The 23,771-nt window shown below is 33.7% G+C and overlaps 2 protein-coding genes across 2 annotated transcripts; one reads left to right on the plus strand and one right to left on the minus strand.

Annotated features, from left to right (window-relative positions):
• The first annotated feature begins 9,602 nt into the window (after positions 1–9,602).
• LOC133296580 (ras-related protein RABA1f-like) lies at positions 9,603–13,127 on the plus strand. Its single transcript, XM_061495593.1, has 2 exons — positions 9,603–10,024; positions 12,487–13,127. Exons 1-2 carry the CDS (start codon positions 9,804–9,806, stop codon positions 12,917–12,919), a joined length of 654 nt encoding a protein of 217 aa, XP_061351577.1. The 5' UTR covers positions 9,603–9,803; the 3' UTR covers positions 12,920–13,127.
• Positions 13,128–14,797: 1,670 nt separating this feature from the next.
• Positions 14,798–17,682, minus strand: LOC133296582 (uncharacterized). Its single transcript, XM_061495595.1, has 8 exons — positions 17,556–17,682; positions 16,965–17,002; positions 16,058–16,138; positions 15,832–15,915; positions 15,702–15,736; positions 15,427–15,512; positions 15,144–15,209; positions 14,798–15,045 (listed from the first exon to the last, which is right to left on the minus strand). Exons 1-8 carry the CDS (start codon positions 17,620–17,622, stop codon positions 15,011–15,013), a joined length of 492 nt encoding a protein of 163 aa, XP_061351579.1. The 5' UTR covers positions 17,623–17,682; the 3' UTR covers positions 14,798–15,010.
• Between the last annotated feature and the right edge of the window lie 6,089 nt (positions 17,683–23,771).

Genomic DNA, 23,771 nt, shown 5'->3' on the forward strand with positions numbered 1-23,771 from the left:
TATTTGGAATCGGATACCGAATCCATTGAAGAGTTTGATTAAGAGGTTTGTAATTGGTAACTAACCGTGGAGTTCCACGCTCAATTTCAGATTGCTTATTGACATAGAAGGCAGAACAAGACCAAGGACTCTTGCTCTTCCCGATGAGACCTTTAGCAAGGAGATCAACAATTTCTTTTTGACAAAAGGCAAGAAGTTCACCACTCATTTGAATTGGACGAGCTTTGGTTGGGATTTGCCTTTCATTAAAATCCTTTTCATAGGGAAGATCTACGATATGTTTTTTCCTTTGCCAAAAAGAATTCGGAAGATCAAAACAGATTGTATTTTGGATTTGTTCAAGCAAAACTTTGATCTTTTGTTGAACTTCAGGCTGCTTTAACTGATTTTCAATATTCTTAAAATTCAAATCTCTCATGATGGGTTTCTTAAGAAATTTAAAAATAATTGGTTTGTCCAAATGATAAGTAATTATACCCTCATCTGTGATAGTTAGAGAAAAAAGAGATTTGATGAACGGAGTTCCAAGAATAACTCCATTTTTTAGGTTTTTAACAAGGAGAAACGGTGTTTCAACTTTTAAATTATCATTTTCAATGATTGCTTTAGAAAGTTTATAATTAACCTGAAGTTTTGAACCACTAGCAGTACTAAGCCGTTCAGAAGTCTTTTCAAAATATTTAGTAGGAATTAGACCTTCTTGAATGCAGTTTGAATCTGCCCTTGTGTCAAACAGAGCTTCAATTTCTAGGTCAAAGTTACCTACATTGAGTTTGATTGGGATGTAAAATTTTTGAATTGTTAATTGATTAATTAATCCTAAAAATTCTTCGTCTTTAAGATTTTTATCTTCATCAGGTTTAGACAGAGTATTTTCCATACTCGTTCCTGTTGATTCTTCATTTTGTAATTGAAGAAGGATGTTCTGATGAGTTTGTTGTTGTTCTTTGATTTGTTTAACTTCAGTTTTGAGAATATTGATCTCATACTGAAGATCTTGGACAGTTATAGGTTTGACAGTAATACTCTTTTCTAGTTTTTTAAGAGTATCTTTAAGATTAAACTTATTAGGAACCAACAACTCTTTAGATTTTGAAGAACTGGTTTCCAAAGATGATTTTAACTTTGCTAAGTAAGCTCTCTTTTCTTGGGGATTACTGATTGAATCTATGACTTCGAACAAAAGATCTTGTTCTTTAGTCAGGACATTAATTTCTTGTGAGGACTGTGAATCCTCACTAGAAGATAAATCATCTTCATGGATTTGATTTAAGTCTTCAGGAGATTCTTTTCCAGATTCTTCATCAGAGGATTGGATTAGAAGATTATTGATTTGTTCTTCAATAGATGGATCTAAGTTTAGGTTATTTAGTTTCTTCTTAAGCCTACAATATTTACTAATATGACCAGGTTTACCACAGCTATAGCAAATAGTTGGCTTAATTGGTTTGGATGTATTTTGTGATCTATTTGTTTCAGTATTTGGCTTAGGATTTTTATTTTTAAACCTTTTATTGTAATTTGGTTTCTTACGAAAATTCCTAAAAGTTTTAACCTGTTTTTGTTCCTGTTTTTTATGTTTTTTAGGTCAAGGAAGACCAAATTGTTCACAAAATGATCCTAGATCTTTACGATTTTGAGTCTTTTCTTTTGCAAGTTGACTTTGGATTTTATCATCTTGACAGATTTTTAAAGTTACCTTTTGGATATAAGCAACTAATTGTCCATAACTTAATTGCTCATAAGGAATATCTCCAGTTGGAGATTGATGACGGATTTTATCCCTAACTTTGTCTCCTAAAGATTTTGGAAGACCAACTAAGAATTTTTCTTTCCAGAAAGGTTGTTGACTATCATCTCGAGTGTAAACCCTGGTAAGGAAGGTATCTTTATACCAACGAAAGTCAGCTAAGGTTCTACATTTAAGATTGGATAGGAGTTCAGCAGAACGATCTTTCCATAAAGATGGATCACCAATAAAATGTTGGATAATGGTGAAAATTAATTGATTAACAGCATCTGTAATAGTTTTATCATCAGAGATTATTGGAATGCCATCAGGATCAATTTTAACAGCATTAAGAACTGAATTCTTTTCATCTTCAGAAAGATAATTATCCCACCAACCTTTGAGTTGACCAGAAAAGCCAGAGACAATAATATTGACAATAATTGCTTCAGAACAGTTATGAGAAGTTTGATAGGCAGTTGCAACCATAGTCATATGGTGCAGAGTATTGAGTATGTTATACTCTGATTGGCCATCTATGTTCCATTAATAGACGTTGTTACCATTGAAACTTTTGAAACTTGTATTCTTTTCTTCAAGTAGAAGATCAGGAGCAGTTTCCTTTTGATAATAAAGTTTGGATGGATTTCTCCAATTATTAATACCGGTTATGGGATTAATTTTAATTTCAGATTTGTTATCTGACTCAAGGGATTCATCACATTGACTTAAAGTATTGATAAGCTTAGTGGACCGTGTTTCTCTTTTATGAGACTGTTGAGTCTCTTGCTCAGAATGTTGAGGAGTATCTGGAATGGTTAAAGTGCTTAATTTCTCATCAATTTTCTTAAGAAAATCATCCTGAGACTGAGATTGAGTAGGTTTTAACTTTGCAAACTCTTTTCTAAGTTGATCATTCATTTTGAAAGGTTTGAACAAAGGTTTTTCTAAGATTTTAGAAGAAGATGCAGAGGATGAAGGTTCTACAGTTTTGTTAAGTTTTTCACCCAAAATTTGAAGATATTTGTTGGTGTAATTAGATTGTTCAATAAGATTTTTAAAATTCATTGGAGAGATTTGTTCATTTTCATCTTTTAATTTAAAAGGCGATGCAAGAATAGATCTACTTTTGTTATCACAAAGCTTTGGGAGATAGAAAGAAGTTGTAGGAGGAAATTCAGACTTAATGACTTCTCCTTCTTTCAGGTGCTAAACAGTGATGACATTAGCAGATTGTGGAGTTTTAAATGGATAATCAATGTCTTGTTGGACAGAATAAGCTTGAAACCAATCAAAGAAAGGAATGTTTAACTTTACTTTGTTAAGAAAGTTATAAAATTCTTCTTGGATTAGTTGTCTTTTAATTCCCTTATAATTTTGGAAGAACCATTCTTTTTGAGGAGACCGATCCTCAGAATTAAAGTCTTTCCTAAGGGTTTCCTTATCTATATTGAACTTAGATAACATCATAAGAATTATGCATAGAGGAATAGGTTGGAGATTGAATAGATTTTGGGGATTGGATAATATTTTGTTCATTTTCTTCTTCTTTTTGGGTATATGAAGGTTTAGGAATAGAAGAAGAGGTGTCCAAACCTTGGAGATGGAGATTGAACCTACTAGGTTCAGAGATTGTAGAGAAAGATCTCCTTGAAAGAGCTGATTGAAAATCTTCAGAACGAAAATCTTGAGTTTGAACAGACCTGGAAGAACTTGCAGAACTGAAAGAGTTTCTTCTGTCGAAGGTGATTTCAACAGCACCACTTGGGAACTGCTTGATTTCTCTGAAATTTGGAGTATCTCTAGGTTGAGCAGGTGTTGCCTTCTCAAGTCTCCATTTTTCTGGTAGGACTACGTCAGACCAACGGATGGTTTTGGGTACAGTGACATTTGCTCTAGACATGTCAGTAAGGAACAAAGTAGTTTCCCCAGTTTTCTTGGGTTTAAGAACCCTAGAGATGGAAGAATTCAATACTTTATATTGAATCCTAAAAAGCAAAGTTGCTGGAATAGATTCGGTTTTCATGTCCAGACCACTTGTTTCAACGTTCAATGTTAAGACATCCAAGATATTTTTATCTTGAAGACTAACCATACGATCAGGATAACAATTGAAAAAGATTGGTCCATTGCTTAGGCTTGTTTCAACAGTTCCAAGTATAGAATCTGTAAATTTGTTATGCATTGTATCACGAAGGCATAGAAGAACAGAAGCATTTAGACCTTCAATTCCAAGAGGTTTAATAGCCACTTGGACACATCCAATGTGCAGATAGTTATAACTCTGTTTATGAGTTTGTATAGATGATTTTGACAGGAGTTGAAATTCTTCAAATTCATTATTTAAAGGGATATTTCTTTCAATTGTTCTGATGATATAGTCAGATTTCCGAAGGAAGTTTCCTTCGGGTTTGTACAGTTCATTAGTTGAAATTCTGGGAATTTCCCAGTTATCCAGATCTTGATTAATATCTTCAAAAGAGATTTCTTCTTTAAAAATATTTTTTGTTTGATTTTTCACTTGATCTTTATGGATGGAAGAAGAAGATGGCTGAGATGATTTGAAAGAGAGCTTAGAAGAGAAAGATTTAAACATGATAATAAGACAGATGTATTTCCCATATATCATCACCATTATTTGGGTCCGTAGTAATACAGAGATAGATGTAAATTAACTTTTATCAACTGAGAATTAGATTAAGATTTTAACGTAAATAAACAACAGATTGTCAGAGATCTTCTTGATCCCTTGTTCAACATCGGCAAATTTGACTTACTGTCCTTCATATGGGACTTACTGCAACAGCTGAACAAGTTCTCAAGACTTTCATTTCTCATCCTACAATCATACATGCTTCTAACACATGTTAAAATAATGTTAACATAAAGCTCAGATAAATAACAGATAATTTAGATCTATCCATATATTTCTACTTCCCCATCAGGCTCTATACCAGTTCCCCATCAAGCTCCTATATATATATATATATATATATATATATATATATATATATATATGATTTTAAATTATATCGCAATATATTTAAATTATATCGCAAATCACATGGATTAATTGATTCGTAGTTATTTCAGTTTGATTAGTTGTCTCAAGTTTGAGTCCTAGATATAAATTCAGTAGAAAAAATATTGTCACTCTTAGATCTTATTCAGCTTGAATCAAATTAATTTATTAATTGATTAATCAGTGGAGCACTTTAAAAGAAATCATTATTTTTAATAATTATTATTACTATTGTATTATTTTCATACTTTTCATTTAGATTCACTTACTACTAATCTGAACTAACTTAGAATAAAAATAATGTTGATGTTTGATTATCACTGTTATACAATATTCTTGAAAGTTGCGCCTATCCTTTTACATCCTATTTGTCTTAACTTTTCAATACTTAAAATAAATGTTAGGAAAAGTATTTGTCATTTTAAACGACATAACACTCTGTCCTTGTAAGAGAGAGATAGACACACAAAAAATTTATTTAAATTTTAAATTAAAAAATCATCCACTTTCTCTCTCTTATGATTTCTATTTTTCTGTGTATATCTCTCTTCTAAAATGACATAACTTATGTCATTTAAAATGACAAATACCAAACTCATAAATGTTTGTTCAAATAAAGTAAAAAAAAAAAAATCTTTTACGAAGGAATGATGTGGTGCGTTAGTAAAAATATAAAACAAATATAGCGTAAGTTAAAAAATAACTCACAAAATATCATTGTATATTAAATTACTTAAATTTTTATGACATATCATTATTTTATATTTAAAATAATAGATTATCAAATAGTTATTAACTTAATTTACATAATTTATATAAACTAAATCAATAGAATAACGTCTTTCCAAGAGGATGGTGTCAGGTAAAGGAACTGCCGTTGTGATTGGATTGTTCTTGTACATCGGATTTGGTTCTCTTAATCTATGTAGCACCGATACTGACATGAGACACGTAACACGATACGATACGGAACTTTGACACATTAATTTTAAAAAATGTTAAATTTCGACATATTAAAACACGTTTTGATATTAAATAATATTTTTAATTTATGTAGTGCATATTATATTTAATATTCAATAATTTAAAAAAAAATAAAACTGAACTTATAATATTCATCAATTTTGCAAAGAAACATAAGATATCTCAAATATTTACTTTAAACTGAATAAAATGGTAATCGTGATCCAACGAATCTAATAGTTGGAACTAAAAACACAACACAAAGCAACCTTTGAACCTTTTTTGAATTTCTATAACGCGTGTTGGAGTGTCGGGGGTATCGGAGTATCTGAGAGTGTCAGAAAATGTCGGACACAACAAGTTAAGATTTTTGAAGTGTCGGTACTTCATAAGTTGTAACTTGCAAACGCATGCACTTGTAGCATACAGGGAGCATATATGATGATGGGCTTACAACATATATAATTTGGGTAAAATGTTTAACCTTTTAAATGACATAATTTATATTATTTCACTCTCATAAAGAGATGAGACTCACACCTTTATTTTTTTTTGTCAACTCTTTCACCTCATTTATCTATCTCTTTCTCTTTTTTAAAATGACACAACTTTATATCTTCATTTAAAATGAGACACACTTTTCCCATATAATTTTTAGTTGAACTTGAAAATTCTAAAATTGTTTTAAAAAGGGGAAGGTGATGCATTGGCAACCAGCGTTAAGGACAAAGCAATGCCATGGTCCCGCCACTGCAGTTGCCACGCATACAAAATCGAAAAACATGTAGTTTGATAGTGGCCGGTCATTGCTATATGAAAACCCAAAAAATGGCCTAAAAAATGTGTTTGCTTTAGGCCTAACACCCTAAAATGGTTGCTCAATATGGCCCCTGAATTTATTTGGGCTTTGATGAAACCAACTTATAGTCCATAAGAGTGTGTTGAAATTGTATTTGGGTTCCCAAAATAAAATAGGCCCATAACAAAAGAAAGACAACACAATTACATATTTGACTTTGTTGTGCTTAATACTTTTAAAAATTCTTTAATTTAGAACAGTTTATGAATTGACCAAATGATAAAATTTTATTTACCAATATATATATATATATATATATATATATATATATATATATAAGGTTTATTTTTTATGCGATCAATATAGATAACTTATCTATATTGAGCCAGAAACGACATCGTTTTAAAGCGAAAATCAAGGTATTTTTGTAATTATAATTTATTTCAGGGTTATAATAGTCTTTTTAATTATATTTTTTTTTTGAAAATACTTCAATCGGTTCATCGCTTCGCGACTAGTCCGATTCGGGGCGGGTCCAGGATTAAGGCGTTAATCTTTCACCATTTATCACCATTTTGAATGGTTATAATTTTCATTTTTTCTCTCTTCCTTTATCACATTTGATCCATCTTTGTACAGTTATGATTTAATAGTCAGATTTCATGTAATTTGATAAATGATAAGCCATATGTATATATATATATATAGGGCTTACCATTTCTCAAACTACTTGAGATAATTTTATCTCCGGCTACTAAATCATAACCGTACAAAGATGGATCAATGGTGATAAAGGAAGTGAGAGAAAAAGGGAATCATAAACATTCAAAGGTGAATCAATTAATATAAGAAAATAAATAAACAAAACGACGTAGTTTTCGGGTGGCCGGAGATAAAGTTATCTCAAGTTGCCGGAGAAATGTTTTTGTCATATAGGGAAAAACATTTCTCAAGTAGCTTGAGATAAGTTTATCTCCGGTCACTCCAAAACTACGTCGTTTTATTTATTTATTTCCTTATATTAACTAATTCACCTTTGAATTGTTATGATTCTCTTTTTTTCTCTATTCCTTTATCACTATCGATCCATCTTTATACGGTTATGATTTAGTAGCCGGAGATAAAATTATCTCAAGCAGCTTGAGAAATGATAAGCGCATATATATATATATATATATATATATATATATATATATATATATATATATATATATATAGAGGTAGGATCCTTTGACACCGGTATCAAATTTGAAGTTTGACACTTCATCTGAGAGCCGTTAGATCAAAAAAGATCAACGACTCTGATTTGGCACCATTGATCTTTTTTGATCTAACGGCTTTCAGATGAGGTGTCAAACTTTAAATTTGACACCGGTGTCAAAGAATCCTACCTCACACACACACACACATATATATATATATATATATGATATTCTTACTACCAAATGTTTCTATAATCGTTTTTCAGACGACAATCTCTGATAAGTTTTTAAAGAGAGAAAAAAATAGCTTTTAATGTACTCTACTGGTGGGAGTACATAGTTATATTAGAGTGATATTTAGTAATAAGAATATTTTACCTATATATATATAGGGGAAGGATACGGTAACAATCAATTAGTGTTACTACTAATGTTAATACCAATCAATTTAACCATTAAATCAATTATGTTGATCCAATGGTTATATTTATTTTCATCTTTGTATGATTATGATTCCTCATATTTAATACTTTATATTTATTTTCACCTTTGTATGGTCTTGATTTTCTATATTTAATGCTTTCACATTAAATATGGGGAATCATGACCATACAAAGGTGGAAAGACAATAACTGTTGGATCAAGATAATCGATCTATCAGTGAAATTGATTGGTAGTAACACTAATTGGTTGTTACAATATCCTACCCCATATATATAAGCTTATCTTAAAAAATTAATTAAATTTTTATTTACAATTTCTTAAAAAAATTATTTCCTTGTATTCAAAATAAAGAAATCTTTTGCGTAGGTTTTTTTTTTTTTTTTTTTTTCATATTACCCTTCTTGAACTTTCTACCTGTCTTTAATGCCTGTAGTTCAACCCAGGAGATTAGAAACGCTTATCCAGTAACAGGTGGCAACTAAATTTCATGAATTAGTGTAAAGTAATTCATTAGATTTGAGATGCCAAAATCTAGTTCTTTAAATTACAACCAAAAGTGTACCCCAAAAAAAGTACAACAGAAAAGAAAATGAGTTATTTTACTGAAAATATTAATTTTTAATTCAATATTTCTGAACCTGGTTTTTAGAAATAATTAAATAAAAAAGAATTCAATATTTATCTTTTAAAAAAAAGAAAGGTTATACTTACAACATATTTTTGTTTACAATCTTTTACAATCATAATCTTAACCGTTGATTTTTGTCAATCAATGGTTATTATTTATTGTGAATTAATAATTAATTAATAAATTTAATTGACGAAAACAATAACCGTTGATTGACAGAAATCAACGGTTAAGATTATAGTTGTAAAAGGTTTTAAATAAAAATAGGAGGTAAGGATAACTTTTCTTTTTAAAAAATATAAAATTATGTTATTTTAAATGAAAAAAGTGAGAAACAATAAAAAGTATAGAAAAAAAAGTAAATAATTTTTTTTAATTTAATTTTTAAATAAAAATACTAATTTTAAATAAAATGACTCTCAACAGAAAAAAAAAACAAAAAAAAACAGTAAATGTCTAAGTGTCTGTTTGAATCCTCTCTTTTTAAATTTAGAAGTTACTTATAAGGATAAGTTAAGCCAAATAAATTTTGTAAAAAACTCTTATAATGAAAAAAAAAATTTATAATAAAAAAAATTAAAAGTTAAAGCTTCTGGGAAGAGTTTTTTTTAAAACCTTTATTTATTTTTTTAAATTATATGTTTTTTTTTTTAAATGATGAGGCATGGATATATAGAGAGAAAGTAAAAAAGGACAGCATTCCCCAATATCTGCCAACTAATAAAACCCCACATTTCCAAGGCTCGCTGTTTCAATATCTAACGTTACCAAAATAAAGTTCCCTTTTTTTAACATTCTTCTATATCTGGTTTTCTTTCAAAAATTTCCAAACAAACCCCATGATGTTTCTTTTCTTTCATTCACACCAACCCAGTTCCCCCATTTGATTTTGATTCTACTTTCTTACACATTTCACAAATCAAAATTGTTTTTTTTTTTTTTCTCCTCTCTCTTTCTCTCATTTTCCCTCTAGCCAAACACCACATAGAAAACTACAAGTTTGTGTTGTGGGGCAAATGGGGGCATACAGAGCCGATGAGGATTACGACTACCTGTTCAAGGTGGTGCTGATTGGGGACTCGGGTGTAGGAAAATCCAATCTTCTGTCGAGGTTCACCAAAAATGAATTCAGCCTCGAATCCAAGTCCACCATTGGGGTTGAGTTCGCCACCAGAAGCATTCGGGTCGATGATAAGGTTGTCAAGGCTCAGATTTGGGACACTGCTGGTCAAGAAAGGTTCAAATTCTTTTCAAATTTTTTTTTAATTATTATTGTTAGTGTTATCTGACTTATCTCTCTCTTTCATGCTTGAATTGGGTTATAGCCATTGATTCTGTTGTGTTATGAAGATTTGATTTTTGCATTTAGGGAAGGAGGAATGAAGGTGGATATGTTATGTGGTTCGTTAAGGCTTTAAGCTGCTTTTGTTTTTCATGCGCCCTTTGTGCTGATAATTAGAATAGATGGTACATTGGAAGCTTTTCTGTTTTCCACATGAGGGAAAATGTTGTTGTTCTTAGAATTTTGAATTTTCCTTTTGCAGACGCCGTTTTGTTGTAAAATTATGATTGGACTTGCGCTTGTTATTTCAGAATGATGTATGCTTTGATTTCTTGTTGAAATAATCTAATTTGTTTCTTTTGGTGACTTTTAAGTTTGATAAGCAAACATTTCAATATTGTTGTTATGTTAATTCTCGTAGCTTCTTTGAAAAGGTGTTAGAGTTGCGCGTAACTTTGTAAGGAACATTTTAAGCAGGCAATAAAAAAATACGAAGACATCATCCTTTAGTACCACAAAGGTTAGCAATGTCTGAAGTTTATTATGATAAGGTGGTCAAAAAAGAAGGTCAAAATGATAATGTTTCTGACAATGTAGTTAAGGAAACTAGGGTTATGTGGGAAGTTGGATGGTAGGTGGCTTTAAATAACTCAAATTGGTTTCTTAACTAATAAAAGAGGAATTCAGACGAAATTTTTTAACACCATATATTTGGTTAGACTTTTCATTCCATTAGAACCTGTTGAGATCTCACAACATCTGGGTATATGGGTAAAGTACCCCTTATATTGACTTGGGCAATTCTTTCCCTTAAACTAGCTTTTGGAGTTGAATTAGGTCTACAGTCTGTTCTCAATTCTAATAGAACTGATTTTCTATACTATGTTAAGTTACACATTTCTTGGTGTCGAATGTCAATATGATTCCATTCTAGCTTTCTTTTATTGCGTGTTTAGTTGTTAATTATCAAGTGCATCTGAAAATCATACTTCATTTCCAAAATGATTCATTTGAATTTCCTCTTCAAAATGACCAAAATATAAGTGATAAAGCTGCTCCTTCACGACCTTTCAGAGTTTCAGTCACAGGTTCAAATATAAGAGATAGTCTTTTTGCTAAAAAGCAAGGGTAAGGTTGCATACGGGAATCTCCTTTCCCCTTTTGATGGCCAAAAGAGAACTTGTTCTTTTCTGTTTTTCTTTATGCAACAAAGTTGGAACTCGTATGACTTTCTTTCTAAGTTCATTTCTTTCTTAGCTACCAGCTTTCTGAGGAGCTTGCTATTTTTTGTTAGGTCTTAGAGAAAAGAAATCTAAGAATAAATGTATTTATAGGTTTAATGCCTGAGGAAGTGCAGGAAGGAAATTGAAAACGGATGACATGTCATTGCTAAGATATGAATATTATTTTCCATAGCATTTAAGATTGATATGTGAACATGCTAAGGTTATAGTTATAGCATGAGGGTTATAGGGTTGCTCGTAATTAGGTAAGGGACATATATTAACTACTGGATGATAGAAGAAATTAAGACAACTGGGTTTGTATTATTATGATTATGAATGCCTGAAATTTTTCTGTAAAATGATGGCTGAAAAGAATGTCAGTATGGTAATGCTGTTAATGAACTAGTTAGCTGAATAGTTATAGTCACTACAGAAGAAGCCATTGGGCAGCTAGTCAAGTTGGTTTCCTTCTAATGAAACAGTAATTCAGTGGAAACTGTACGTGAGACATATATATTTCCTTTATTTGGTTAGACATTCTGTGCCACTGGAATTTATTTTTAATTATAGTTGAACTGCGTCATTTAATTTATGTATCTGTTTGTGACAATATGGTGTTTTATTATAACTTCCTTCAGTGCTAGCTTAAGTTTTCAAAGATCCAATGCCTTTGACAATGCTGCTTTATTTTCAAAATTATGCCTTCAACAGTTCATTTCTAGTCTGCTCTAGTACAACTAAGTTGAAATTCATATGACTTTCTTTGAGCCATTACTGTTTTCTTTTCTGATTGACTGCTATCTTTCCGAGGACATTGATCCTATCTGCCAGGTCTTGGAGACAAGAAATATAAGAACAAAGATAAAAATACTTGAGGAAGGAAAAACTTAAAGGGAGAATGCACAAGAAGCTATTGATAAATAAAATTGAAAAGAAAGGAAGTTAATCTTCCTTTTCCTGTAAATTAAATTGGTTATTCAATATCACTTAGCTTCTTAATTGAGCTGGCCGATAATTAAATACCAAATATATGCAAGCAGGCCAGTAGTCTTGTTGATTCATAAATCCTAACAAGAATCTTTCAAAGTAACATCACCTAATTCTAGATTCCACGTCAATATGATGTACCATGCTGTATTTATTAACTTTTTATTTGAGATATCTATCTTAGTTTGCTTTTCTTTACCAAAGGTACCGAGCAATTACAAGTGCATATTATCGAGGAGCTGTGGGTGCTTTACTCGTGTATGATGTTACTCGCCATGTTACATTTGAAAATGTGGAGAGATGGCTAAAGGAGCTGAGAGATCACACAGATGCCAACATTGTGGTGATGCTTGTAGGGAACAAAGCAGACCTGCGTCATTTGCGAGCTGTTTCCACCGAAGATGCTACAACTTTTGCTGAACGTGAGAACACATTTTTCATGGAAACATCTGCCCTTGAGTCAATGAACGTTGAAAATGCCTTCACAGAAGTGCTGACCCAGATCTATCGTGTTGTAAGCAAGAAGGCCCTTGAGATTGGTGATGATCCAGCAGCTTTACCAAAAGGACAGACAATTAACATTGGATCACGTGATGATGTATCAGCTGTGAAGAAAACTGGATGTTGTTCTACCTGAGTATGTAGTAAAAGTTTCTGTATTTTGTACTTTTAGAATTTATGCCCTGTTTATACAGTGTAGAGATTGATATGAAAGCATGAAGATGATTCTCTAGGGAGCATCAAACTATTAAGTCTCTGCTTTGGTTTGTAGAGAATTCTGTTCAATGTTTGCTAGATGTTTAGGAAACATGCAAACTCATTTTTGCATAATTTATATTTTTCGTGTCGTTTTAAGATATTAATTTATCTAATTTCGGATTTATCAATTCGGTTCTTTCCTTAGTCTTTCGTGATACTTTTATTTGTTCTCATCTATGCTTGCATGTTGACAAAGCAGATTGTTCTGTCTGGTTCTTTCCCTGCATAGCTTTTTTCTTCCTTTCATAATGAAGAGAATATTGAAAATTTGATAAATTGTTTTCTCTTCCCTTTTGGAGAATAACTAGCTGCCGGGTATGATTATCATAACTCATTACTTGGAGAGACTTGATACTCAATATAGATTAGGAAAAGGTTAAATCTTCTTGTAGGGTTATCGAAAGGCCCTTTTTGATGTTTTTCCTTGGAGTATTGTTATCCATTGCTAATTGGATTTGGTTTTTCAAACTTTTTAATTATTATATTTTTCTTGGAGAGCTAGCATGCGCAAAGGCTAATATGCTTTCATTAATTAATTATATGATTGATAACCATATCATGTTAGGCATCAAGAAATACGTTGGTTGTTATTGACAGCAAAATATAAACAAACCACCTACACGAACGTTTTACGATTAGAAGAGAGTGATGACTCCTTTCACTTTCTTCTTTATTTTCTTTTCTATCATTTACCTTTCTCGTTTTTTTTTTTTTGTTATTGCTCCCTAAGTGATTTCAAGAGACCCTAAACTGATTTGGCCTCAAGCCACTACAATTGAAATAGCAATGAGAGGGTTAGATTATTTGCATGAAACCATATATTTAAATCTCAATGCGTCATCATTATACTTTATACCTAAAAAGAAAAAGGGAAAAAAAAACTCATTTGGACTTGTTGACAACATTGAAGGTTAGTCCTGCAATTTTGAAGACTAGTCTTGCTCGTGGTTCACAACCTCGTTGAGTTAAAGTTGATTTGCTTTTACACCCAAATTAGATTCTTTCCAAATGTGGTTACATACAAAAACTCACTGTTAGCGCTTTCACCATTTTGAAAGATTTCACGTGACATCTATGACATTTTCAGCTGAAAAAAATGTATGTTTTTAAACCTTAAGTGGGCTTTTAATAACCATGGTTTTGAGAGCATTTGAGTGTTACATTCTTAAAACAGAAAGTGCATGCTAGTAACTCCAACGATAAAAATAAAAGCATAGCATTTTTATTTTGGGAAAACATAATGTTGTCCATATGACTGCAAAAATGTGCCTCTCATAGCCACCGTAAGAAGCTGCAACCTTTATGAAGAATTATACTGCGAGAATTTTATTAGGAAATTAACAGTTTTGTTCAACTTGACAAACAAGTTTTGGGAAAATGACAGTTCTGTTCGATTTGGAAAACAAGTTGGACATTTTAGTTTGTGTTTGAATATCAATAAATTACTTATAATTAACAATAAATTTAAAAACTTTGTGCAAGCCAAAAAAACAATCATTTTCCATAATTGCTTGCCATATAATATTCATGAAGAAAACAACGTGAACGCATGCATTATAAGTTTAGTTGCCAAGAAAAGTGAGCCTCGAAGTAGCAAGATAATCAATAATTTGTGCTCAAGCAAAATTTTCAGCTTTCGTTAACAATTTAGATGCATAAACATTTACATTAAAAGATATTATAAGCAACTGTTATAAAAAAAAAAAAAAAAAGATATTATAAGCAACAAATGAAAAGCAGATGGAAGATGACAAAGGGCCAGAAAAAGAAACTACTTCCCTTGGCCAGACATGGAGAAAAAAGTACATACAATAAAGATTTCGAGCCACACACAATGAGGAAATAATTGCATTACATGTATGGTAATATCCAATATAAAGCTAAATGAACTTGTTAAAATGTAGTAAGGGCAAAGATTCCTCGAGCAAATATGGATTAAAACTAGGTCACACGACATCCTCCAGAAGATTTACTTGCGTGCTTCAGCCTTCTTCTGTTCTTTGGCTGAAACAATTGATTTAGTTATCACTTATCAGTTTCAACTTGCAAGCTTCGGGGGTATCAGCAAAGAGTAAGCAAACCAAACAGCATTTAAAACTTACCAGCTTTCTCTTCTTCTCGCTTTTTAGCAGCTTCTGCCCTTTGTTGACGTATAAGAGCTAAACGCTCTGCATGACAAGGAAATAGAACATTATTCATAGGGAAATGAAAGTCACACATAGCACAAGTGCTTTTTTTTCGTTTTTTTTTTTTTTTTAATCGGGAGGCGGGGGGGTTAGACTTTTAAGACTGATGATATATTATGTTTGTCATTTAACCCTGCAAAACATATTTTATTTCCATTAAACCTTTAATTAGAGACATTATTTCAAGAGCCACTAGTACCTAAATCTTTCTTGGCTTGTTCTGTTTTTCCTTGCTCTTGCAGCTTCATATAGCGCTCATGAGCTCTCTGTTTCTCTAGCTCCTCTCTGAAAACAGGTGTATATTTAAGATATTAGAAAAAACAATAATACAAAATCTTCACCTTCCAGAATTTGTCAATTTAGAGCAGAAGGATAAGACGAAAAAGAATGTACTGCAATCCTTTAACAATAAGCAACACCTTTTCAAGTGTGTGATTATCCCCGTAAACAATAAGCAAATGAAACGAAGCATACCTTTCACGCCTTGAAAGCTCAGTTGTTTTCCCAACCTGCATTGGGAAGTAAATAGCATTATTCTTCTCCATATAATTTAATAACTACAAAGATTTCTAATAAAGGGCCAAAAATGGAAAGATGAACTCACATCAACGTCTCTAGCTTTCAAGCTCTTCGGCTTTACTAAGTTAGGGTTTTCAATCTCGATAACCCCTTGAGTACCTTTTGTCTTCTGCAGACATTATATAGCAACAGTACAGTCAATTTCATATTGGTGGAGGCAGACCTTAGAAACATATAAAACACACACCAAAAAAAAAAAGAAAAAAGAAACGCAGTCCCTCTATATTAGTAATTGATTGTAATATACTAACGGTAGTTCCTTCTTCGGATTCTTCTTCAGATTCATCCCCGGAAGCTTCCTCAGATTCCTCCTCTTCATGCTCGGCTTCTTTCTATTAAGGTCATACAGAAAATGGCCATGTTAAATAAATAAATATTGATTTGTAAAACATCTAAAGAAAATGGAAAACAACTTAAGAAAAACAATGTACAGATTACCTAAGCTTAAGACAAACAAGGAAATAGTTTAAATCAGTATCCATTAAGATCTGAATTCATCAACTGCCATAATCTTCTATTCTTTTCAATGACTCGGGCCACTTCACCAAACTAAGCAATTAACCTAAGCTTAAACCCAAAAACTATAAGGAAGCGACCAAGAAGTTGTTTAATAGGAACCAAATTAAATAGTGCTATACTTACATAATCAAAAAAGATATTTAAACCTATAGAAAACTATCAGGTATGCATCTGAACGAGAGTAAGAGAGAGAAATCAAAGAAGCAGAGGAAAATTGTAAAGAACCAATTTAACCAAAAAACTTAAGCATGGATAACGTACAGACCCATTCTTCATTTTGTTTTTTTTTGTTACCTTGTGCTTAAATTCAACTGTTTAGAAGAATGAGTAATTGAACTCTAGACCATCTAGTCATGGGCTCATTTACCATGTAAAGAATTAATTTAACCCAAAAACTTAAGTTGTATTTATTTTATATTAAATCTCTTAACAAAAAATAAGCAATGAACCTAAGCTAAAACACAAAAACTAAAAGGAAGCGACCAAGAAGTTGTTTAATAGGAACCAAAATTAAATAGTGCTATACTTACGTAATCAAAAAGATATTTAAACATATAGAAAACTATCCTGTGTGCATGTTAATGAGAGAGAGAGAGAGAGAGATTGAGAGTGGAGGAAGGGTAGGAGGCAGAAGAAAACCTGTTTAAAAGACCTAGGACGGGTTGAGGTACCAGCAACTGCAGTAATCAAAAGAAACATTAAGTTTTCATAACTGCTTCATTTCTTTATGTCGATAAGAAATATCATTTCTTTATGTCAATGACTCACGTCTCATTCAACTGTCAGGGAGCTTGTATTTTCACAAAAATGAATCAGACAAAAGTACAAAACTCAACAATAAATTTCACAAGCCAGGAGGCCACGAACAGTAACTTGAATTCAGTTCAAATAACAAGATTTTCATAAATCTTCAAACTTGCAGTCATTCCAGATCTAACAATCCCGTAAATAAATAAAAATTCAAAAAAATCGAACAATATACTTCCATATGAAAATTGAAACATGCCCACAAACCAAAAATCAATAGCAATTACTCTTTTAAGCTAAAAATCAGATTTTGTCAAAAAAAAAATAAAAAAATGGGAAAAGCAAAGCACAGCGCATCCACAAACCAAAAACCAATATCAATTGAACTACCCTTATCTCAACGCTTATTCATCACAGCAAAGAGGTAAATTTTCGTGGGGAATCAAGCAGAAAAATAAAAGGGGTTGATTGAATTGTGCTTACTGAGGTCCTCCGGGGTAGAAAATTGGCGGCGACCAGTGGGCTTGCTCTTGTATTTTCCCCTTCCCATGGTGGAAATTGCAAAGGTGACCAAATGGAAAGGACCCAAAGCTACAAAACTTTTTTCTGTTTTCTGCAATTTATGTGAATAATAGCAAAGCGTGAGCCTTTTTTGGGATTCAAGTGGGAAAAAAAATTAAAATAATGTAATTAATTAAAATAATTACGTATTTAATGCTGTTTTGTTAACAATTACACATCTGTTACACAATAAGATGCTCTCTTTGGGCGTGACATGTGACGCCCCAGTGAGGCGTCTCCCTTTTTGTCCAAAATATTCAGTTTGTGGAAAACCCTAGTTTAGTAATTATAGTTTTCAACTGAAAACAATTTTCGGTGATCGAATCTGGCTTTTATTTATTGATGGGTTTCAGCAATTGTGATATTAAATGATATAAGTTATGTCATTTTAGGAAAGAGATAGACACAGAAAAATAGAAATCATGAGAGAGAGAAAGAATGTGATTTTTTTTTAATTTAAAATTTAGATAAAAAAAAAATTTGTATCTGTTTCTCTCTTAAAAGGATAGAGTGTTATGTCATTTAAAATGACAAACACTGTATTTATTTACATTACTTTTTTAAATACTATATCAAAATACGCAATTTTTTATGATTAATTATTTAATCTTTAATTTATTTTTAGATAATCTTTTATTTATTTTATGAGGTTGGTTATACTTATAATTTTTTTTCTTACAATCACTTTATCATTGTTAGATCATAATCAAAACAATAATCTTTATTTGATATCATTTTATAACTATTAATTTAATGATAAAAAATTACGAATATAAGAAAAAATTATCGAGTGAGATTTTCTATTTAATTTTTATTTAACTATAACAAAGTAATTATAAAAAATTATAAATATAATCAACCTCCTAAAATAAATCAAAGATTACATGATTAATCATAAAAAAATTGTGTATTTTGATATAGTATTTAAAAAAGAAATCTAAAAAAAATTAAAGATTATAGAAGAAAATAAATCAAACATTAAATAATTAATCAAAAAAAAGTTAGATTCGATCACCTAAAGTTGTTTTCAGTTGAGAACTATAATTACTGAACTAAGGTTTTCCATAAACTGAAACGATTGGGACAAAAGTTAATGTCTGTTTCACAATACTCATATCCGCTTAGTCGGATTTTTTATGAATATGTTCCGGAAAAAAAAAATATCAACCAGCAATCATGTAAACAAACTGATAAAGAGTTATTACAACTAAATAGTTTAAACACTCGGTAAATATAACTTGCCTCTTATGGTTCTACCCATCCGGATAATAAAAAACAAAAATTCAAATACTTTAAATGATTTTCTTTTGAATCACTTACTCCTTTATTTATTTTTATCATTTATTCACATTTTTTTTTTCACTCAAATCTATTCTTAATACTATTAAAAACTTAATTAATATGTCTAGTTTACCTCTCTTATAAAAAATACTTCACTATCTTGCGTATCATTTTCCTCCCCCAAACTTTGCAAAGGTTACTAAGGATATAACGAAATTTCTCAAATTTAAGGAAAATTTGTTGGTTTAAATTTCTGGTTTTGGAAATAGTTGAATATCAAACTTGTCAAATCTGATTTTGCACTCTTGTTATATATTTAAACTGATGTCTTATAAGATAGCATCATAAGTTTCTCTTTCTCGAAGGAAACTTGCACTGTGTCACTGTTGTCTTTCTTTTTTTTTCTTTTTTTTTGAGAAAAGGAAAATACAGCAACAAGGCCTAGTGCCTTAACATTATGGGGAAGCTAGTCCCCATGATATCATTACAAAGAAGCTGCCTACACTGAGGGGGAGGCTGGGTCAAAAAGGAAGGATCCGAGGACTGATCATGGAAGTTGGAAGCAAGCCAATCGGCCACAAAATTACCCTCTCTATGAACATGGGAGCAACGCACTATCCAGTTCCTGAGGATCAGAGAGTTAATTCTGGATATCAAATGGGAAAAGGGGTGGCTATCGTCACAGCCATTGTTAATAGCATGAAAGGCTGCAGAGGAGTCAGATTCAAGGCAAATTTTGCGGTAGCCTTTATCCCAAGCTAGTTGGAGGATGAGCAGGATGCCCCAGAGCTCCGCTCCAAATGCATTGATAGCTCCCAGGTTCTTGGTGAAACCAGCTAACCAATGGCCATTGTGGTCTCTTATAACTCTGCCACAGCCAGCCTTGCTTCCGAGAAGTCTACTTGAGCCAGCTGAGTTGGCTTTCACCCAACCGTGAGGGGGGGATACCAACCAATGAGGACCTCTCTGCGACACCGAGGGGAAAGCCCGACCGAGGAGAGCATTTCCTGAGAGTGATGAAAAGCGAGCACAAAGTTACGGGCATTGTGAACCACACTCATCGGTTGGGTGAGTTTGTTCTCAAAGACCAACTCATTATGACCTTTCCAGATGAGCCAGCAGGTGGTTCCAAAGAGCAAGCTCCAATGAGCTTGGCCAGAATTACGAAGGTTCTTTGATAACCACTGATGAAGGTTCCCGTGGAAGAAGTTGCTGATCTGCAGGAGCTGTGAGGTAGAGTGCCATATCTCTTTGGCCCAAGGGCAGTCGCGGAAGACGTGAAGACAATCTTCCACACGGTGGAGGCACCTAGGGCAAGCAGCTGAGTCTCCCATGTATCTGTATGATTTGTTGGCGTTGGTTAGGAGCTTATTGCCCATGAGAAGCCAGAGAAAGAAATTTATTCGATTGGGGCCATTCCAGTCCCAGACAAAGGACCAGTTGTTGGACAGCGTGTTGTTGTCGCCTCCAGTGAGGGAGTCATAAGCGGCTTTGATTGAAAATTTGCCATCTGAGGAGCTGGCCCAAATAACTTTGTCCGGTCCTATAGTGGGCGAAGGAGGGATGATACCAGCGATGAGGATGCACATGTTTGGAGGAAGGTAGCCCTTGAAGCTATTCCAATTCCAATTCCCATCCTGAGAGATGCAATCGACTACGACCCAATTAGAAGCGAAGGTAGGAATGGATCTGGTTGCATGATCAGAAAGCATTCCAACTGTGGGCACCCATCTGTCGTGCCAGAAGCTAGCCTTGAAACCATCCCCAAGGAGCACTCTGGAGCCGTTTTGAATGGAGGGCAACACCTCTGTACTCCTTTCCAGAGGTTTGACACCCCCCTCTAGAGGAGATAGAAGGCACCATATCATTACCCAAATTATACTTGCACCGCAAGACCTTGGCCCAGAGAGCGTCTTTGTTGGTAAGTAAACCATGATCGATTTTCATGATTAAGGCTTGGTTGAAAGAGCGAATCTTCCTCAAACCCAGGCCACCCACCGCTTTTGGAGTGCAGATTGTGTCCCAGTTGACCAAGTGGACCTTCCTGCTAGAATTAGAGGAACCCCAAATGAAGTTCCTAGAGAGCTTCTCAAGTTCATCACAGGAGGTCAAAGGAAGGGAGGCAGTCTGCATGTTGTAGGTAGGGATCGCTTCCAGCACGACTTTGGCAAGGGTGGAACGTCCTGCAAGGGAAAGTGCAGTCTGGTTCCAACCTGAGAGGCGATCATGGACTATTTGCAAAACGTGATCAAAGGAGTTTATGGCCAAACGTTTACTATGGAGGGGAACACCAAGGTATCTACCCAGGTCACCAAGGTCACCAGTGATGCCAAAGCCAAGACTCTCACTGATCTGGAAGGACCTATTGATGTTAACATTTTTGGATAACAACACTCGGGATTTGTCAGCACTGATCTTCTGGCCCGAAGCTTGGCAAAAGACTTTTAAAACTTGGTTGATGACATAAGCTTGTTCCAGAGAGGCCTCAGCGAAGAGCATAATGTCGTCTGCGAAGAAGAGATGGGAAATGGAGGGGCCATTGTTCTTAAACTTGAAAGGTTTCCACGCCTTAACTTGAGAACCCGTGAGGATTAGGTGAGCCAATTTTTCAACACAGAGAACGAAGATATAGGGAGAGGGGGGGTCTCCCTGTCGGATTCCTCTAGAAGGACAAAAGTTCTTGGTATTTCTTCCATTCCACAAGAGGTTCATAGAAGGGGTGCCAATGCAGGTGTCAATGACGTGGATTAGGTTGTCTGGAAGACCAATGTCCTTAAGAGTTTCGTGAAAAAAGTTCCAATCTAACCTGTCAAAAGCCTTCTCGAGGTCAAGTTTTATAGCCATCCATCCTTTGGAGCCTTTCTTGTTATGCATGGAGTGGATAATTTTCTGGGCAATGACAATATTGTATGTGGTGTTCCTCCCCTGGACGAAGCTGTTTTGGTTGGGAGCGACCAGTTCGTGCATGTTTTTCTTCAAGCGATTGGCAATGATCTTAGTGACAATCTTGTAAGAAACGTTGCGGAGGCTTATCGGTCTGAATTGTTTAATATATTCCGGATGGTCGACCTTAAGGATCAGGCAGATGAGGGTGTCATTTATCTCCTGGATCTTACTAGGGTTGCTGAAGATGCCTTGAACCAGGTTGCAAACTGAAGGTCCCACAGTTTTCCATTGCGTTTGATAAAAGATAGCACCAATTCCATCAGGGCCAGGTGCTTTAAACCTACCCATGCAGAAAACAGCAGCCTTGATTTCAGCATGAGTTGGGCAACTGCCCAAAGACGAATGATCAGCCTGCGAAATGGGAGGAAAAATATCAGGGAGAGGGAAGTCCCCATCAACAGTCCCATTCGCGGAGAAGAGGTGCTCAAAGAAGGAGATGGCATGGTTGGCTATCTCATCAGAATTGGCCAACCAAGCACCAGAATCATTACGGAGAGCTTCAATTCTGTTCCTTCTCCTTTTGGCGACAGTGGTGGAATGGAAGTGCTTTGAGTTTTTGTCACCGAATTTCATCCAGTTACATCTAGACTCTGAAACTAAGAAATCTCCTCCCGAACCAAAATGAGTTTCAGTTCTTTCCAGAGATCACGTTGGAGAGCTTCAAGGTTATGATTTCTAGAGTTGCACAGCTCCATGTCTATCCCCCTTAATCTGGCATAGAGCTTGTTCTTTTTTCTTTGGATGGCTTTGTAGCTGACCTCATGCCAATGAAGAATGTCCATCTGGAATTGGTTTCTGGCGGAGATCCAGTTGGGATGGAGCTCCCAGCACCTTTGAACAATGTCATGGAAGCCCTCAGCTGTCATCCTCGCTGCTAGAAACCTGAAAGGCTTGTCACCAACGAGGTGGACACCAGGCTGATCGTCGACCAATAGGATGGGCCTGTGATCCGAGCTGTAAAAAAGGTGGTGGTACAGGAAACGGTTGGCCCAGTTGATATTCCAAGATTCATTGCTGCATGCCCTATCAAGTCTTTCAAGAAGATTTCCCCCCTTCCATGTCATAGAAGGGCCCTTGAAGCCAATACCATGGAGATCACAGTTTTCCATGCAATCTGTGAAGTCCCGCGAGCTCCCCCAGTTGAAACCGCAGCCTCCATTCTTTTCAGATGGGGCCATTTGGGCGTTGAAGTCCCCCATGGTCAGCCAGGGAATGTTGTTGTCAACTGAGAGATTATTCCAGAGATTGACTCTCTCCGAACGTCTAGGGCTAGCGTAGATAAAAGTAACTAAGTTAGAGCAGTTGTTATTGAGATAAGTAATTTTAGTATGGATAAACTGGTGGTGAATTTTAAAATGCTGATGGACACATTAAAAATCATCCCACAGGATCCATAATTTTCCAGAAAAATCGATGGCATCCTGCTTAAAGGATTTATTGAAACCTAGCTTCTTAATTCTATTATCAGCTTTAGAACCACTAATCCTGGTTTGAATTGTACTTAAGCGATAACAATTGATTCTGACTTTGTTCCATTAAAATATTAGCTCTATTATTGATTTGAATTGGTATTTTAAATCTGCAATATTCATATAATAATCGATTCTTGGTTGGACAGTTGAAACTATTGTCCATTAGAGTAACTTATATTATATTGCTCAATTCTTCAAACATGCTATATGAATAGTAGATTTATAGCTCTATTTGATGTGAAATAGTTTCTCACTTATAGCTTTATGCTTTATGTTTTTAAAACAGTCGATATGATACCATATTTATAGATCAGTTTGATGTGTATTAGTTGCTCACTAATAGCTCCATGTGTAAAAAATAGTCTATATTAAATGGGAAAAATGTTTGTCCTTTTAAATGACATAACTTACATCCTTTCACTCTTACAAAGAGGTGGGA

Source organism: Gastrolobium bilobum, unplaced genomic scaffold (assembly GCF_033153095.1).
Source record: "Gastrolobium bilobum isolate Gb01-03AN ecotype WA unplaced genomic scaffold, APGP_CSIRO_Gbil_v1 utg20749, whole genome shotgun sequence".
NCBI classification, from domain to species: Eukaryota; Viridiplantae; Streptophyta; class Magnoliopsida; order Fabales; family Fabaceae; genus Gastrolobium; species Gastrolobium bilobum.